Source organism: Eucyclogobius newberryi, unplaced genomic scaffold, assembly GCF_026437365.1.
Source record: "Eucyclogobius newberryi isolate DKJ021-1_F unplaced genomic scaffold, fEucNew1.0.hap1 SCAF_7, whole genome shotgun sequence".
NCBI lineage: Eukaryota > Metazoa > Chordata > Actinopteri > Gobiiformes > Gobiidae > Eucyclogobius > Eucyclogobius newberryi.
The window spans coordinates 24,634,047-24,653,499 of record NW_027316389.1 but is presented as its reverse complement, the minus strand read 5'-3'; the positions used below and the strand labels follow the sequence as shown (position 1 = coordinate 24,653,499).

Genomic DNA, 19,453 nt, shown 5'->3' with positions numbered 1-19,453 from the left:
GTCATGACGCTGCAGAGTCGCCAGTATGACGCAGGTCCAGATGCATCTCTCTGATCTCCCTCTGCTGCTGCTTCTGCTGCAAACACAGCCTCGCCTGCAGTTCCACTACGCGCCGCTAGAGGCCCGACAGCGACCCCCGTGCGTGTTGTGTATGAGCCCTTCTACTCCATCTCCTGCCTCCCTCCTCCTGCTGGCTTCACTCTCACCTCTTCTACCTCTGCACTGGACTCAAATGCTAGTTACACCGGCACGTTAAGCAGCTCTAGAACGTCTGTCAGACAGCAGTTTATGAAAGTATCCGGGCTTTGATTTGAATCCAGTGTTCACAAGAAACCACGGAAGCGCCTTGGTGAGGTATGTGCCTAACGGAATATACAGTAGAGAATTGTCCATAGACCGGGAAATATGTCACTCGTCTACCTGTTTAACACACCTCGCATACACCATTTATACTGAAGCACACTCCCGACACCATGAATGAATTTGGCTGGTATCTGGACGCGATCGCCGCCTCGTAATATTATGCAGCAGATTATTTCCCGTTATGTGCCAAGCGCGCGTATGATAAAGGCTGTTGCATAATTTAAGGCCCTGCGCATTCAAACAGAAACACATACATGTCCATTTCTAGTCGCGATCGCCCTGAACGTAATCGTGAAGTATAGCGCTGGATGTCGGCTGTGCATCGACGGAGCTTAGCCATTGTGAAAGGTGTAATATAATGTGATGTGCTACGCGGAGGGCGCTAGCTTTTGGGGGTCGGTCACGCTGATCCCTAAAAGGCACACGTCGGGGGTCACAGTAAAGACACGTCGGGGGTCACAGAGGCTGCTTTTAGCCGGCGTCAGCCCCGTAGTGAGCGTGTGATTGTCGTGTAGTGGGCAGGGATGCGGGAAGTGGAGGAAAAAACCCACTTAAGACGAGCCCACCCTCGCGCTCCATTGGCAGCTGGTCGCCTCTGTCAAGCTGCTCTCACTCCACCAGCGCCAATGACAGTGAGCTTACCTGTAACAGACGCTCTCATGTGTTATAGGCCTGTGCTTTTCATTTTGCCCAGTGCACAATGAAAGCTGCAAGATGCATCGCAATCCAATCCAAGTCGCAATTTGAATGGTCGCAAAAAGTCTGACTCATGGTATTGTTTAGACCTCTATAACATGTTCTGAAGTGCATAGGATTATTGTATAAGTACTTTTTTTAGATCTTCTCTACAGTTCTCTACAAAGTTTGTCTGAAAAATCGTAATGATGTATTTTGTCCTGCACTGGAGAGTACTGTGCAGCAAAAATAATGCCATTCAAAAGGATCTTAACATCTGGATATCATTTATAAACTGACTTTATATGGTTTTCTTGTGGGTATACGCTCCAATCATGAGGACAGATAGTAGAAGGATAGAGTTTGTGTGCAGTCTTGGTGAAGGCCCTGAACAGCCTTTTCGAATAATTCATGAAGCGTTTGGTTTAAGATGACCTCCAGTGCTTCCTGCAGATGTAGCTGCAAATCAGGAGACATAGTTTGGTTGTGCAAATGTTTACTATTGTGCAGTCGTGTCTTTTAGATGTATAACCTCCACTTAGCTTGCATCAATTTCCTAAAGGTTATTGCTTCTAAATGTCAAGCTTCTATCTGAAATCCCTTGGAGCAGTTGTTGGGAAGATGCCATGATGTTCTGTGCAAAAGGTGCACTCTCTGGCCTGATTGTACTGTCTTCTATGTAACCAGACGCTCTTTTTTTATGTGAAAGTCCACTCACAGAGGTATCATTATTTCCCAATTCAGGCCCAGGAAAGCTGAGATGGAGGCACACAGAGAGGCCCAGTATGACTGTAGAAAGTGGGCCAGTAGTGATAGCTAAACTTTATGCCTGCTTTGATCCTGGGACTGGGACCGTTTGTTCTGCCTGAAAGTGAAACCCGTTCTCCCTGGTGAATTTGACATTTGTATGTATTTTATTGCAATAAGAAGCTCGTCCTTCCTCTCTGATAATGTACTCAGATTAAGACGGCACCAGTAGTAAACAGAGACAGAGGTAGTTAGGTGTTATGGGTATTATATATTATAATCCTTATGTGAATGGGAAGAAGTAATAGTACCGTATTCAGATTTAGTAGTGGCATGCACGCTTTACTCCAAAAATGAACATTTTCCCTGTTCAAAGCTGTATGGCAGCACACTACTTTCTGAATATTACCAATTGTGCCTGAGTCATTTAACCTCTTTGTTGTGAAATGTTCGGCCTTGGACCCGGTTTGTCATTCATGGTTTCAACATAATGCTAAATTTGAGGTAAACTGGCCTTTGAAGCTGCGTCCCAGTTGTCCCCATAGGAAAATCTCTTCTTTGTAATGACCATCTTCAGGGCCTGGCCTGGTTAAGAGGAAAATTACCTTTCTATTTATGAAGTTTTCCATCAGATTTTTTGGGTTGTGAATTGTGCAAGTCAATAACAAATCCCTTTAAGGCTACATAACGTTTTTGATACTTCTGTTCGGACTCGGGATGTCAAGATTAATCAATAAAAGTGATTATTCAGGTCACAATATAATCGTGTGAACCAAAAACGAATCATCGTTACAATTTTAGAAGCAAAATAAGTATTTTTAGTTCAATCCATAACCCAAAAATAGACCTAAATATAAACAACTTTGGCTGTTTTTCTCACATTTAATTTAATTTTGTCTTTCAGAAAGTTCAGTTTCATAAAGCTGGTCACAAACTTCAGGAATAGTGTGACATGTTAGACCACAGGAATTAAATAGAATTAAAGATTTCCCTGTTGTTTAGTCACAGTCTCAATGATCATGAATAATCACAACACTAAAATGTGATATCTTGACATCCGTACTTCTGACACTGCCACTACGCTCAAACTATAAAAAGTTATCTAATCATCGTTGTACCATTGCACTAGTCCCAGTGCTGATACCACAGATGATCATTTCATTCTGCAGCGACCTTATCACACAATAGTGCCAGCCCATAGTGCCTCTTCTATCCAGGCCTGGGACTATAGTGCGCCCGGTGTCTGTTTACAGGGCGTGTAGGGCATGGATTGGTGCTGCTTAGTGAATTGAGAAAACTGGCCTGTCCAGTGTGTCCTTAGATACGTCCGTGCTGCAGATGTACTGACCTGTTACTGCATGTGATTGTGCGTTTTTTGGTGGTGGTCACGTGACAGCAGACGTCCACTGAGCCTGTGACAACAGCCAGACACTTCCTTTCATTCAAACCTGTGTTACTCAGCAGGACGTTTAGACAGGACAGCGCTGAAGGACAGAGGTGCAACTGTGACTGTTAAGGACTCTGCCCCTCACACATGTTTTCGTCTGTCCCTCCTCTGTCTCTCGTTCTCTGTCCCTCCTCTGTCTCTCCTTCTCTGTCCCTCCTCTGTCCCTCCTCTGTCTCTCCTCTGTCTCTCCTTCTCTGTCCCTCCTCTGTCTCTCCTTCTCTGTCCCTCCTCTGTCTCTCCTTCTCTGTCCCTCCTCTGTCTCTCCTCTGTCCCTCCTATGTCCCTCCTCTGTCTCGCCTCTGTCCCTCCTATGTCCCTCCTCTGTCTCTCCTTCTCTGTCCCTCCTCTGTCTCTCCTTCTCTGTCCCTCCTTTGTCTCTCCTTCTCTGTCCCTCCTCTGTCCCTCCTATGTCCCTCCTATGTCCCTCCTATGTCCCTCCTATGTCCCTCCTCTGTCTCTCCTATGTCCCTCCTCTGTCTCTCCTCTGTCTCTCATATGTCTCTCCTCTGTCTCTCCTCTGTCTCTCCTCTGTCTCTCCTCTGTCCCTCCTCTGTCCCTCCTCTGTCTCTCCTCTGTCTCTCCTCTGTCTCTCCTCTGTCCCTCCTCTGTCCCTCCTCTGTCCCTCCTCTGTCTCTCCTCTGTCTCTCCTCTGTCCCTCCTCTGTCCCTCCTCTGTCCCTCCTCTGTCCCTCCTCTGTCTCTCCTCTGTCTCTCCTATGTCCCTCCTCTGTCTCTCCTCTGTCTCTCCTCTGTCCCTCCTCTGTCCCTCCTCTGTCTCTCCTCTGTCTCTCCTCTGTCTCTCCTCTGTCCCTCCTCTGTCCCTCCTCTGTCCCTCCTCTGTCTCTCCTCTGTCTCTCCTCTGTCCCTCCTCTGTCTCTCCTCTGTCTCTCCTCTGTCCCTCCTCTGTCTCTCCTCTGTCCCTCCTCTGTCCCTCCTCTGTCCCTCCTCTGTCCCTCCTCTGTCCTAGTTCCCTTCGCACTCATCTCTCCCCTGTAAAGGTAATTTCATAAGGTTTTGCTTTTATTTTGGTAACTTCCTGTGTGGCTGGAAGTAATAGTGAAACGAAAATTTGAGAGTGAAAGAAAAGGGCAAATTTAAAGTAAGCTACGGTTAATGGTGAAACAGAAAAAACATGGTGAAAGTTATAAAAAAACAAAGATCAAGCTACAGTCGACAGGGGAACAAGGTTTGTGATATGAATGAATGTATTATTTAACCATTTTAAATGTTTATTTTACAAATGTATGGAAAACAGTTATGCTAATGTAATTAGCTAGTAACAGTGATTATACGGCTAGCTCTGACGTTGGTTGAATGACATGGAATGGAAACAATAAAAACTCATTGAACCATCAGTTCTGGCCTTCTCCATTTGACTGGACGATACACTGCTCTTTTAGAATCTAACTCTGCTACTGACCGCTCATGTGTTGTTGTTGTTGTTGTTGTTGTTGTTGTTGTTTTATGGCGGTTGGCATCCGAGTGTTGCATTACCGCCAGACTTTATTCCTCAGACGTTTCGTAGTCCTCAGACTCTGTCGTAGTCCGTAAAAGTACTCCTCCCATTGCTTTGGCGTTACAAAGCCCATGAGGTCATGATGTGTTTTTGTGACTAGAATAGTTGTTGTGTCAGAGACCAACCGGCTTTATTCCAGGGAGACTCTTCTTCACCTTCCTCGCCCTCTTTGACGTTCGGTGCTTTGGAAGTACAAAGCCCATGAGATCATGGGACGTCTTTGTTGTTTTACAAAGCCCATGAGGTCATGGGACGTCTTTGTCGTTTTATCCTTTAGAAGTCCTTCTTCCATCACTTTGGCGTTTCTAGGCCCATGAAGTCCAAGCGCGTTAGAACATCCTCTTGCTCCTCATCCTCGGCTCAGTCTCCAACACCCCCCACCTCTATTGCACTTTCCGCACCGGTCCCCATATCATAGCGGGTCCCACCCCCATCATTCAGACAAACCAACTCCCTTTGATTGATAAAACCCTCTACCACCTGCCCATACCTATCGGTACCACTACCGCCCCACAAAGCGCTATGCGCATTAAAATCCCCACACCACACGGCCTTTCCCCGAACATCCTTACCGATACTATGTAAGGACTCTAACGTTAACTCACCACACGGATTATAAAGGTTAACCACAGTAACAGCTTCACCACCCAGCCAGACCCTCACCGCCAGGGCCTCCGGCGCTTTACACACACTGACAACAACGTAATTTAGGTCATCTCGGACAAACACAGCCACACCTCCGCCTCTACCCTGCTCCCTATCATTCCTAACACACACATACCCTTGTATCCCAAAACCCCACCTAGGTCGTAACCAAGTCTCCTGCACGCACATAACGTGAGGCTTGTTCAACAAGGTAGAGACAAAATGCTTAAATTCCTGGCCATTAGCACGAAGACTACGCGCATTCCATTGCAAGACAACCACCGCCATTATGAGCCCCCGGAACCTGACGGCGCATCGGGAGCCCCCCCACTCCCACTGCCAGAATGGGGCAGGGCGCCCTCCCGCAGCGCATCCTCTATCTCCGTCCACTCGGGGCCCCCAGCTCCAAAGTACTTCCCTGCAGCCTTAGCGATGATCTTAGTCTTTTCGGATCTCTTCTTGGTTTGCCCAGTACAGTTAATCACTTCCACTATAAAGAGGAAGAAATCTTTCCTCTTCACAACCAGTACATCCTCCGCACCCACAGGGCCTCTGCCCGTGGAAGCCACACTCACAGGCATCCCAGTGGGGACCTCCCCCTGGCCGCGGGCAACGCTGCCCCCTCCCCTGTCGCCTAGGACACCAGCAGCACTGGCAGCCCCCACTGCATCCACCGTCACCTGACTACCAGACACCTTCTTGACCGCATCCGCGTAGGATAGGCCTTGAGAGGCTCTAACTTTTTGCACCTCAGCAGCCCTCTTGCTGAACACGCATCCCCCGTAGGCAGAGCTATGCTCTCCCCCACAGTTACAGCACTTGAGTTTTGCTCCGTCGTCACACTTCCCATACTCGTGGTCTCCTGCACATTTACCACACTTCTGCTTCCCTCTACAGACCGCTGCAATATGCCCAAAGCGCTGGCACTTGAAGCAACGCAGGGGCGGCAGAACATATGGGCGTACGCCATAGCGCATGTACCCAACGCACACCACACGAGGCAGGATCCCACCTTCAAATCTAATCATTATCGACAGGCTGTCACACCTTACCCCATCCCGGGTCATCTTCAACCGCCTAGCATCCACCACCTTAGCTCCAGTCAAATTCTCCTTTATGTCATCCACAGATGTCGTCATAGGGACGCCTACTATAACTCCCCTGACCGTGCCTCTTACAGCATCAGACACAAGAATGTCCTTCCCCCCCAGACACTTAGCTTCAATCGCCTTCCTTTGCTGAGCCACGTCCTTGCACACGACCAGCAGCGAGCCATCCCTAAGGACACTCGCATGCTTGACCACTCCCACAGCTACAGTCAGGCTCCTTGTCAACGCCATCGGATCCCACCCCTTAAAGGACGCATTATCCTGCGCGAGCTTTATGAACACCTTACACTCTGAACTCACATCCCCGACATCTGCAACCCCCCCGCCCTGCTCCTCACTGAGAGAGCCCTCCATAGACGAGCAAGAAGACGCCCTACGCTGCACAGGATCAGTGGCTCCAGGGGAGTCCTCCCCGCTGTTCATATCGTCACCGACCAGGTCACGCTTCCTCTTCTTCTTCCCCGTCATACGGACCGAGGCGTTCCTCTATGTTGCCGTAATATCCAAACTGTTGTCGTTGTTGTTTTTTGGACCGCTCATGTGGCATTGCATATGAAGCATATGCGAAAAGAATGTGTGTGCGTTCAATTCTTTTCCACTTTGATCTCATGGGTTTTGAAGACAATGAAACGTAAATGCAGAGGCACGAGTCAGCGCCGCAGAATGTAGTTGTTCTTCTTCTTCTTTGGGTATGGTTGTTGAAGGTCAACTACAACAACAATACCCAAGAATAAAGTCTTAAGTCTAAGACGTAGAACTATAGTGGGTGGCATTAATGTAACACTTGGATACCAACCGCCATAAAACACAGAAGAAGTCTGAAGAATAAAGTATGAAGAATAAAGTCTAAAGTTTAAGACGTACAACTACATTAGGTGGCCGTAATGTAACACTTGGATACCAACCTCCATAAAACACCAAAGAATAAGAAGAAGAAGCAGAAGCAGAAGCAGAAGCAGAAGCAGAAAGGGGTCTGTGTGTGATGTTGTGGACCTGCATTGGTAAAAGTGATCCACAGTGATGAGAAGTAACATGAGTGTATCTTCTCCTTGAAACACCATATTTACAGCAGTGAAGTGCCAATTCTGCGCTGTCCCAGAGGCTTTTGATGAGGCACACCAGAAAAAGTTTTAGAATCTCTGTGCTAAGGTAACAATTCAAACCTTACTGTTTTGAATGACTGGAGTGTGATTTGCGTTGGAAGAGGTGTGTCTGTAGTTTGGTAATATGAGACTCGTCTTCTCTCTTGCTTTTATTGAAAAGAATAATGCAGTGGTTGGCTCTGAACATTTTGTTTTTGTGTGCTACAATAAAATAAAATGCTTGCTTTCTTATCCAGATGACAATTACATATTGTGATTGGATTATTTTAAGTCGATAAATTATATATTCCATCAATGTATTTGGTTACAGAATACAGAATTGATATGGATTGTGTTTGTTCCGTTACATGCCCCAGAGTACTGTATTCCGAATACTTGAGTTACATTATTTTATAGTGTAAAATAACTTTTTTCAAATCTGTATCTGTTATCTGTACGTTTATGTATATCCAAGGTAGAGGTGAAATCTAAATAATATTGTGAATGTTGTTTTGAACACATGTTTGTAAAAACATTTGTTGTAAAAAGGTTGTGTTGTAATGTGATATTTCAGCAGTTTTGTGATTCATTTTCCAGACATTTTACATTTGTCTGATAATTTATCCTCAACTAATACGTTTAAAGACATGTTTAACACTATCATCTGACTATCATTATCGTGATATTTTTTGTCAATATCGCCCAGCCCTAATTTATATTTTGTTGCACCTACTTTGAGATAATAGATATTACTGATACTTGTCTGTACCAATAATATCAATCTTACCATAACTTTGAACATTTTTATAGTTTGTCATCCATGCTCAACAGAGTAGTTATTGTCATTAACGTTGTGGTCCTTTGAAGTTGTACTTAGGAACAAGGGTTGAAGTGCCATGTTATCTGTGACAGTTTGTTTAGCCATATTATGTGTATTATTGCAGCTATTGGTGGTTTCATGGGGCTGAGTCCAAGGTTTTTCAGGCATTACACAACCTCCTTCCTATTGTTTACTCATCAGTGCTTATCTGCTTTAAAGCTGCTCCCAAAAATATGACCTTTGTGGCTCAGGAGCACAGTTACAGCTATTTTAGATTTTTATGCAGCCCATGCAGCCCATTCATTTATACGGATCAACAAAAGAAATAGCTGTTAAAAAGCAGTGGATTTGGTTAATAATTGCTGAGTGTCTGGACTCTGCACATTTCAGAAGACTGTGTTTCCAATGCAGTGTCTCATCGTCATGACAGACAGAAGAACGTAGCCGCTGGTCACACTGGTGCGACGTGTGGACGAACCGAATGAACTGAGCAGATGCAGCTTTAGGGCAGGGAGAGAAATTCTGGTTGCAAACTAGACTTAAAAACAAATGCCACGAATGCCTGCCACATAATGTACAAACTAAATCTTGGCTACAGTCCATTAGATCTGCACTTTGAATGTTCAGATGCACTGAGCAGACTCAGGGCTGATATAATTTTGGACCAGGCTTAAAAAATGTAGACAATCAGATCATTTTTAAATTGAAAATGACTGACTCCAGTGGAGGGCTCTGCGGTAGAGAGGGATCTGAACTCACATTTAGCTCATTATGGATAATGCCGTCCAAGAAAAGGCTACGTCTCACAAAAAGATAGAATTTGATTATGAATAATGACTTTCCGTTGTCCAACTTTGAATAATAATGTGTATTATCAGGTTTGTCTTACAGTCTGTTCAACAGCCATGCGCTTTATGCAATTATACTTTATTGTGCTTCATGCAATTATACTTTATTGTGCTTCATGCATTTATACTTTATTGCTCAATTACAAAACCAACAATAGTTCCAGTGTATTGACTCTTAACAAAAGTGTAATTTAACTGTCTGGATGAGAGAATGTGAACAAAACTATCTTGAATAAGCTGTCCAACAAATAAATTCAGCTTCTGTTCTCAAAGTTAATTACTTAAGTGGCTCTTATTGGTACTGCCTCACCATTAATTTGCTTCATCTGTGAAATATTAAGCCTGCAATTAACAGTTCCAAGTGGAAATGCTGCTCTACTGGCCCTATATTTTCAGACTATCGCAATTAGACAGAATGCACGTTGAACTAGATAAAGCATCTCAAAATGGGAGCATGTAGGACAGGCCCTTTACTTCACTACCGGTGCATAAGGTACAGTGTGCACTTCTCAAAAAGCCAGCAAAGTCAGCAAAGATTTAAGTGCAGAAGCTGAATCGTGACTCGTGACTGTGTGGAGAGCAGATGGGGGGAGGGCCGGTGTGGAGGAGAGCGCTTCGCAGTGATTGGTCCGTGCCGGGGGTGGAGGAAAAGCAATGGGGAAATGGAAAGCATCTTTTTCACAGTGAATCCATTCTGTACCAAAAATAGACATGTTTTTTCGACCACAACAGAAATGTTTCATTGCTTTCCTCCTGATTACACGTCTTTTACGAAGAGGTTTATGAGCCAAATCCCTCAGAGAAATGTCCTTTGGCGTGTGAAACATGTGTTCAAGGGCAAACGTGGCACACAGATGTTCAGCTACTATTGATTTGTGCAACAGGCCTGTCACATGTCACCCATGGGTTTGAGTTACTCCTCTGTGGGCAGCACACACTACTTTTGAAATCAATCTTTTCATGTGTGAAGACTGCATTACCTAACGGACAAACTAACCAACCCCAAATCTTCTGTTTATTTCAGATTTACTCACATTTCTGCTGGTGACAAAAGCAACTGTGTGAATAATAATCGTTTCACAGTGAGCGGCCTGGGCGTGAGATAAATGGCGGACAAGCAGATCAGGTAACATCTTATGCATTACAGTTGAAATAATGCTGTTAAACGCTGTTAATCACTATATTCTCTGGTTATTTGCTGTTCAGTTTGCCTGCCAAATTGATCAATGGGGGGATCGCTGGCCTAATTGGAGTGACCTGTGTGTTTCCCATCGACTTGGCCAAGACTCGCCTGCAAAACCAGCAGAATGGACAGCGCCTTTATACCAGCATGTAAGGAAATGTGCTTAATTCCATTGCAGGCCGAGAAGCACAGAAAAACAACATGGATCAACCAATCAATAGTATCAAATCAATTCTATGATTGCAGCTCAGAGGGTTCACCCCTTTAGAGGACTCAATCACAGCAATGATGAATACACAGTTAGAATCATGCACTATTTATTTGTTTATTTGCCTTTGATGAAGACGGTTAATCAACTAATCTTGACTAGTCGACTATGAAAAATAATTGTAGATGTATTTTGATCATCTTTTCTGGACTATACAGGCTCTAAAAACATAAGAAAATACCTTTTTTTTAACGAAGGCAGCGCCATTATTAAATAAAAAATGTCAATAAAGAATAAACAATTTCAGATTTTCATCAATAATACACTTTATTTGCAAATATTGTCTATTTAAGTACTTTCAGTCCCCCATTTCAACCTTAATTTGTTTTAAAATGTACTTAAAAACTCTCAAGCTCTGATGAATAACTTTAATTTTGCTTGTTAATGAAGTATGAACTGCATTATAAAAACAATACCATTTATGCAATTCATTATCAGGGGTGAAAAATATCTAATTAAAAATACTGAAGTTACTGTAATTGAGTATTTTTATGTGTAATTTGTGTTTTTGTAAATTTTTGAACTTTAAACTAAATATATGCTTGTAATTGAGTGTAATTGTAATTAGCTAGATTTAAAGTCAGGACTTACTGAGTACAGCTCATGTCCTAATCTCACCGTCGTGTTTCCCCTTTCTGTCCCGACAAGTACATTTTCGCCATGTAACTGTACTTCTTACTTCCTCCTACTATTTCTTTCCACATTTGTCCATTACCACGTCTAAAGTTACAATAGAGAAGGATGCTTAGGCCGTCAGGAAGAGAGGAGATTTATAGATGCAGTGAAGGAGGACACTAAGTTCATTGGTGTAAGAGTCGAGGATGTAAAGTTTTGGGTTAAATGTAGACAGAAAGTTTGCTGTGGTCACACTGAAGGGAACTGTTGAAAATTGTGGTATACAAATGAAATTGGCTGGAAATGATTGTAACTTCCCTCCATGCTGTTGCTTTTTCAGGTCAGACTGCCTTATTAAGACCATCAGGTCAGAGGGATACTTTGGGATGTACAGAGGTCAGTAATGCTCTTTATGTATTATCTTCTACATATAATATAACAAGGAGAAGGTGTCTAACTTTCACACAGAGCTTCAAAGCTGTGTAGTGGTCTGTGTCCAACTGCAGCCTATTATCTGGGAAAACCCCTTTGAGTGCAGACAGGCTCTTTCATTGATTTCTGCTCAATTTTATCTTCTTTGCTTCTCTCTTCGCTTTCTCACTTTTGATCCTATAAATTCTCTCAGGAGCCGCAGTGAACTTAACACTAGTAACGCCAGAGAAGGCCATTAAACTGGCCGCCAATGACTTCTTCAGGCACCACCTCTCCAAAGACGGGTAAGGCACAGTGCTGCTGTCAGTCATCCACACTGTAATCCTAACTCCTCTCTTTACACACATGTAATCTGACACGAGTCAATTGTGTTCTGTACTGGGCTCTAGCTAATCCCACATTCTTCTCCTGTCATTCCCTTTAAGATAGAGCTAAATGTAACAGAATGCCTATAATCTTAGCTCCAACAATTGCGTGGCCTTTATATCTTGGATATGATCTTGTATTTTTTAGATTAGCTAAAAATAGCTAATCAATAATAATAAAAATGATTATTAAATAAAAAGCTAAAAAAAATGTTTTTGTATTTTGAGGATGGATGTGATTTTGTTATAAATTGTTGATATAAAAAATGCATTTAAATTTAAGATTTTTAAAGACCACATTTGAGACCCTGACAGTTGACCACGTCCAGATCAAACATTAACCATCTACATACATCGGTATTTCAGACACCTTTCTGTCCCCCTCAGTCTCTGTAGATAAACATGAAGCCTTGTGGGTCATCTTGCTCCATCGCTATGGCGACACACTACAGACTGATGAATGATTGACTCGTCAGGCTCAGCTGCTCGCCCTGTGAATTATTAATCTGCCCTTGTGGCTGACATGTTGATATGCAAGACAAAGATTAGCATCTTCAGTGCAGGTGGCGACAGCTTGATTTTCCCCAAGGACTGTCCAAATAAAGTTGTCTTTCATTTGAACTGTTCTTTCTGCAGGAAGCTCACTCTGGTCAAAGAGATGCTGGCAGGGTGCGGAGCAGGCACATGCCAGGTGAGTGTGAGCGAGAGAGAGAGGCGCTAGATTGGTTTCTCCATTTCGCCATGAAACAAGACTTCTTTTTTTTAGCTCTGCTAAACCTACACCCACACAACTCAGCTGGTGTACCTATTGTCTTTGGAATTTGCAATTGACAAATGTGCGTATTTTAAATATGGATTGGAAGCAAAAAAGCTCAACATCTTGTCCCTACTGTGTATGTATTGTATAAATAAATACATTTACATATTGCATAGGATATGACTTAAGTATCCTACTTTAACAACACATAACAACAAAGTTTAACAGTGTAGAAAAGATAACAAGTAGAATTGTTTCAGTGGTTAAAAACTGCTTGCAGGAATGAATGATAAGTAAAAGGACTAATTCATTTATTGTGTTTCCATTGTCTTATGCTCAGGGTGTGACCCACTAATCATGGATGAGCTGTAAATGCACTCATTATATATAATTAACAGGTTTGAACATGCTGATTATATGTGAATTATACATGTAATTATGTTTTATCCCTGTGTGCTACTGCCTCTTGTCCAAATGCTCTGTATCTTGTAACCAACAAACAATGTGCAGCAGTCAGTGCTTGAGCAGGCTCACTACTGGAAGGTCTGAGTGATTAGATGAGACACTGAAGTGTTGCCAAACTATGTGCTGTGTCAGAGAAAGGCTTGTTGTCAATGAGGCCAAAGACTTCAAGCCCAAGAAACGTGATTAGATTAAATAGAGTAGATTTTGGATTAAGATTGTGGCCATCTCACCTCTAATCCAGTTAACCAGTGGCTGCTGTGTGGATTACACGAGACCATTAGAGAAGACATTTAGCTACCAACACACAACTCTGTTAAGCAAACAGACATGAAACATGATACTCCCGTTTGTGTTTCTTTGTAGGTTATTGTCACAACTCCTATGGAGATGTTGAAAATTGCTGGGCAAGATGCTGGGCGTATCGGTAAGAGGAAATTAACAGCAGATGGTAAAGTATTGAAAGAAATGAGTGTAAAATGGAAATACAGTGGCCTCAAGTGTTGGGTTCTGAAATCACAAAATATCTTACTGTTTCCTTCCTTTGTTTCTTTGTCATACCTCAGCCGTCTTGTGCTTGTTTTTTAGTATATCTAAATATTTTTCCAAACTTCAGCATAAATCAATGCTGTCTTTGCTTTGTCAGTTGGAGTTTTTGTGATGGCACTGAACTGAAATAGCGCTCACTACATTCTTACAAAATAAAGCACTGTACTGTACTGTAAAAACATTCAATACATTTGTTTATAGTTAGTTTATATTATGTTTTGATTTTATATTTCTTTTATAGCTGCTCAGAGGAAACTGATGCCAGAGACAGCAGGCGCAGTGGAAACCAAGTCCGCCACTGCCATGCAGCTCACCAGAGAGTTACTAAAGGAAAAGGGCATTGCTGGGCTGTACAAGGGCCTCGGTGCCACATTGCTGAGGTAATAAGTGGTTATTATTGCACTCCATAAACCTGATTGTCTCATTTTGTTCTCAATTTGATTCTTTTAGAGACGTGCCCTTCTCCATTATCTATTTCCCACTTTTCGCCAACCTTAATAACTTGGGCAAGCGGGGTGGCGAGGGACCTGCTCCCTTCTACGTGTCATTTATATCTGGCTGTGCGGCAGGGAGCACAGCTGCTGTGGCTGTAAACCCTGTAGATGGTAAGATCTGTTAACATTGACCAGACTGGTGCCCTGGTGGCTGCCGCCGTACTCAGCTGAGCTGTGTGTTTCAGTGATAAAAACACGTCTGCAGTCGCTGACCCGAGGCAGTACAGAAGACACGTACACTGGAGTGGGGGACTGCATCAGGTGACCTCATTATGTCTTCACCCTGTCCTCTCACACACCTGCACGCGCAAACACACACACACACACACACACACACACACATGCACACACACACACACACACATACACACAGGCATACACACACACACACACACGCATACACACACACACACACACACATACACACACGCATACGCACAAACACACACGCACGCACATACACACAGACATACACACACACACACACACAGACACACACGCACGCACGCACACACACACACACACAGACACACACGCATGCACGCACGCACATACACACACACACAGACATTTGCGCACGCACGCACATACACACACACACGCACACACACACACGCACGCACGCACGCACGCACGCACGCACACACACACACACACACATACACATACACATACACACACACACCTCCACGCACATATACGTGCAGACACACTGTGTGCTCATTTTAAATGTTTGTCTTTCAGTAAAATCATGCGGAACGAGGGTCCTACAGCCTTCCTGAAGGGGGCCTACTGTCGAGCCTTGGTCATTGCGCCTCTGTTCGGCATTGCCCAGGTTATCTACTTCCTGGGTGTAGGTGAATATATCCTCAGCTTCTTGCCCAAAAAAGACAAATAAGACGCAGCTCTTGTCTGCCTTCCCCTCCCGTAATACATGTTGGTCAGCTGCACAAGGCGGCAATACTACAAGTAATTGGGTCAAGGAGTGACCATTAAGTGGAGTTGATTTTGTTATGTTGAATGTGGAGTTGATTTTGTTATGTTGAATGTGGAAATGTTTCAGAAGGGAGCTTCTGTTTTGCCAAGCAGCCTATGCGGTGGCACACAACATTCCAGAAGGCGGGCACAGCTAACTCTCTGGAAATGAAGCCACAGTTATCTATTTTAAAGGATATTTGCTTTATGAAGATTTAAATATGATTGTTACTATCACACTAGCCCTTGGTTGCTGCAGTACCGCACACGTAACCTATTTTTGTCAAAGAGCAGTAGGCTTAATGAAAAAATATGATCTAGATATTATTGATTTTAACTAGCATAAATATACAAACTATACTGGAATTATATATTTAAATTGAAAAAAATATGAGATGAACACATATCTATTTATGAAGTCCCCCTGACCTTAAAGTCTTTAAAGCGTAATGTGTCTTACCACAAAGTACTGGGAATGTGTTGTTATAATGCCAGCACTCACTTCCGTAGAAGCCACACCCCTTCCTGTAAGACGCAAGGGCCACAGCCATTCAGCACAGAGTGGACTTTAAATGCCTGAAGCTTTTTAACTAGATCGTGAGAAATTATCATGAGAAATGAAGCACTACCACAACTGTTGCCTCCAAGAAGCACCATGTATTTTATGTAAGACATTTGATTCACATATTCTCAAATGTATCACCAAATGGTACCTGAGTGAATATGAAAGTTTTAAAGTGATACTATTATACTTTTGGTCACGCCTCATTCGGTGACGTCCCAGCAGGAGTGTATCGTTTTATGTCTGATATCAATGGCCTGCTGTGATGTGACCGATTGAATCAAGGCCAAACATAATGTTCAAAAGCACTGTCAGTTTTGTGGTTCGGGTTGGGCGGTTGAAAGTATCTGCTACTGCCATTTTACCTTTGATCAAAGTGAAGGTAGATACACGATGTTAGACCGTCTGCAAATGTACAGCTCTTGGTAGGCCCAATGAAGGAACAATTGTAAACCTGCTTGTGTGGCTCGAATTGCTGAATATGTTCAAACAGTTTCTAATAGAAAAGTGCATCACATTTATGCATATTAGAAAGTGAGTGGTACCTGATCAGTGCATGGCATCCTACTTCCCCTTTGCTCTACATCCTATTTTTATTGTTTACAATGACCCTACTTTAATCCCCTACATGTGAGAACTTGAATTCAGTGGCGGGACCCAAAGAGCTAAAGACCTTTTGTTTTCATCACAAAATTGAACCAATGTAATGTGAAGTGTTGTATGAAATGGACGTCTCTTGTGCTGAGGATTTGTTTGCGTAAAGCTTTCTGTTGATTCTTGTTTATGCATCACTTTACTAAATCCCTGCCATTGTCGGAGATCAAGGTGACTTTGAAATGTATTGTCCAATCACATTCCTTCCTCGCTCCCACATTAGTGTTGTTGCACTGTAGACATCCGATGCAACTCTTGTTTTATCATTCCTGGGAGTGAGACCTATTTATCAATATTAATTTATAGATAGATGTATGGCACTATATATTTCTATGTGTTGTTTTTCTGTGTCAAAATGTCGACCTTAACAATATTGTACATATGCAGACGTGAAAATTGTATTTCATTTTGAAGTTATTGTTTGTTTTGTATGTGATGACTTATTTGCACACCTACCTCTTCATGCCCCCCATCTCTGTCCACATTGTTTAGCTATAAACGTGAAAAGAAGACAGTTAATAGTGAAATTGAAAATACTAAGCTTGCATTAAGTGCATTAAAATAAACACACACAGTAATAGTTGATTGGAAGTGCCATTACTTCAAAGCTGTTAACTCAATCCGTCTGCCAGTTTGTTGGTTTTAGGACCAAGGACCAAATGAAGCATGAGATTAAATGGGAACATTCTTCTTATATGCTTTAGCACTTCTCACCACCTCAAGTCAAGCCAACAGGCAGTGTAAAATAAAAACATCTTTTGCACTTTTATGAGGTAGCTGCAATATGGTGACAAAGGAATCTAATGTGCAAATCTCAGAATTGTATATGGTATGTCTTCAGTGAAAGCCATAGGCCTGGAGGGACCCATGTTGCTAGACATTGACGAACAACAACCACTGAGCCATAAGAAAATGGCAAGAGTCCTGCCTATAGTATATAATTTTCTTTGCATATTTTTCTGATTTTGTAATTGCCAGTTCATCTCATTTATGCGGTTATTGTGATTATATTGCCTATTTTCAATGAGATTATTGCTGTAATTTTGTGAATATGATTTTCTTGTTCTCAAATTTGTTCTGTATTTTGGTTGAATCTTGAAAAGTGCTGTGAACGATGTTTTGGTCGCTGTTTTTGCTGACCTGGTGTATTTGGTTTTGTATGTGCGTGTGTTCGTGTTGTAGTTTGGTGTGTAGTTTCTGTGCACAGCCACATTTTTCTCTGATTGTCAGTACAATGCTCTTTTCTCTCTCTCTTTTCATCTGTCACAGAGGGACACCAAATGACTGACTTTAGAGTATATACAATCAAAGAAAGCACAAGAGTTTTAGGCACAAGCGGTACACTCAGCCCCCTCCTGTACGTCCTGTAATGGTCCATGGGTAGGAAACGTGACTGGCACTTATTTGAAAGAGTTGGGCATCAGAAGCTTGATCTGTGAAAAGGGCTGAGACAACAGATTGGTGGTGTCTGTCTGCAGTAATCACAATATGTATGTTGCCTACTAAATGAAATAAATATACTAAGAACGTACTTAGATATAATGCATTATAATTATAGTGAAGAGTTTATTACATTTACATAAGTGAAGGATTTGTGCTTTACACTCGCTGAAAATATAAACCAGCTCACAGACATGCAATAAGTCACTAGAGATACACACAGACATACTTAGATGTACACAGTGAGCAGCATCTGTCCATTACTACATTTCATGAAAAATGCAAGTGGGGAGCTCCAAGCTTGTTGGGGGAAAGTTTCTTACTGCCTTGTGTTCTCTTCCTCCAAGAGGAACTGTGCATTGCTGCACTTTAAACAAGGGCCCCACCATGATGTGCATAAGACATATTATAAGGAGACAATGTGATGACATTGTTTAAAATGTAATGGAGAAAATATTGTGTTCTCGGCAGCTTGCTGTTCAATAAACTCACAGTCCTCATCCTGACTCTTGTGTTTCTTCTTTTGTCAAGTGTTACACATAGCAGTTGTGCTTTCAAGGTCTAGTAGTCTTGTGACAAAGTACAAAAGAACTGTCATGGCTCTTTTCATCCTAACGTGCTGTGAATGGTGAGGTTGTGTTGTGAGAAACTGCAGCTCCTCTGGGCACAGACAGTAGTAATGCTGAATCACCACAAGGTGTCACTGTCGATCTGCAGAAGACGAGTCCGCGCTGTCAAACGTTCCCTGGTCCCCATATCGTCTCAGGTGAGTTGTGTGCACGAACCATAGGGCCAGGGTGACACTAAATCCTGAGTGCGGTGATTACTGTTTAGCTCATGGTAGTGCGTGTGCTGCAGGTCACACTCAAACACCATTGTGTTGTCAGAGTCACGGCTGATGGCCATATTATTTACACCTATGTAAATGTGTCCTAAGGGGATTTGCCCCTGAGCTCAGGGTCTGTAAATCCCAAATGGGTCCTTAATGTCTCAGCAGAAATGCTGTTGTGACAGAGCTTTATTATCTATGGCTGTTTGTTATGAGTTCAGCATTAGCCTTAATAGCATTAGGATCTTGGTACTATGGTTCAGCCCCTGTAACATAATTGCACTGCCTCAACCCTGCTCTATTCATAGATATAGACTCAGATCCATAAGTCTGTCTTTGTTGAGATATGGTTTCAGTTGGCCTCACATTTCACATTCTCAGTCTTCAGGAGCCTCCTTGGCAGACAATCTACTCCAGTGTTTACACAGCAGCTTCGCCCAGGGTTCAGTTTACAACAATGACAACACTTTGAAGGATTGAGGACCACTGTTCTCATTTCGAAGCCTTTTTCATGTGCTATGACTCCAACAGTAACTATTCTTAGCCTTTGTGTTATAGCAGGAGGCTCAGGAGGTGGAGCCGAGTCTGTGTAAGTTGTGCAGATGATGGAGGCAGGA

The 19,453-nt window shown here is 42.9% G+C and overlaps 1 protein-coding gene across 1 annotated transcript; it reads left to right on the top strand.

The window, feature by feature from the left end:
- Positions 1-143: 143 nt before the first annotated feature.
- slc25a22a (solute carrier family 25 member 22a) lies at positions 144-18,507 on the top strand. Its single transcript, XM_072435995.1, has 11 exons — positions 144-354; positions 10,276-10,377; positions 10,458-10,583; positions 11,658-11,713; positions 11,943-12,033; positions 12,751-12,805; positions 13,700-13,760; positions 14,124-14,262; positions 14,333-14,487; positions 14,562-14,637; positions 15,121-18,507. Exons 2-11 carry the CDS (start codon positions 10,358-10,360, stop codon positions 15,272-15,274), a joined length of 933 nt encoding a protein of 310 aa, XP_072292096.1. The 5' UTR covers positions 144-354; positions 10,276-10,357; the 3' UTR covers positions 15,275-18,507.
- Positions 18,508-19,453: the final 946 nt, after the last annotated feature.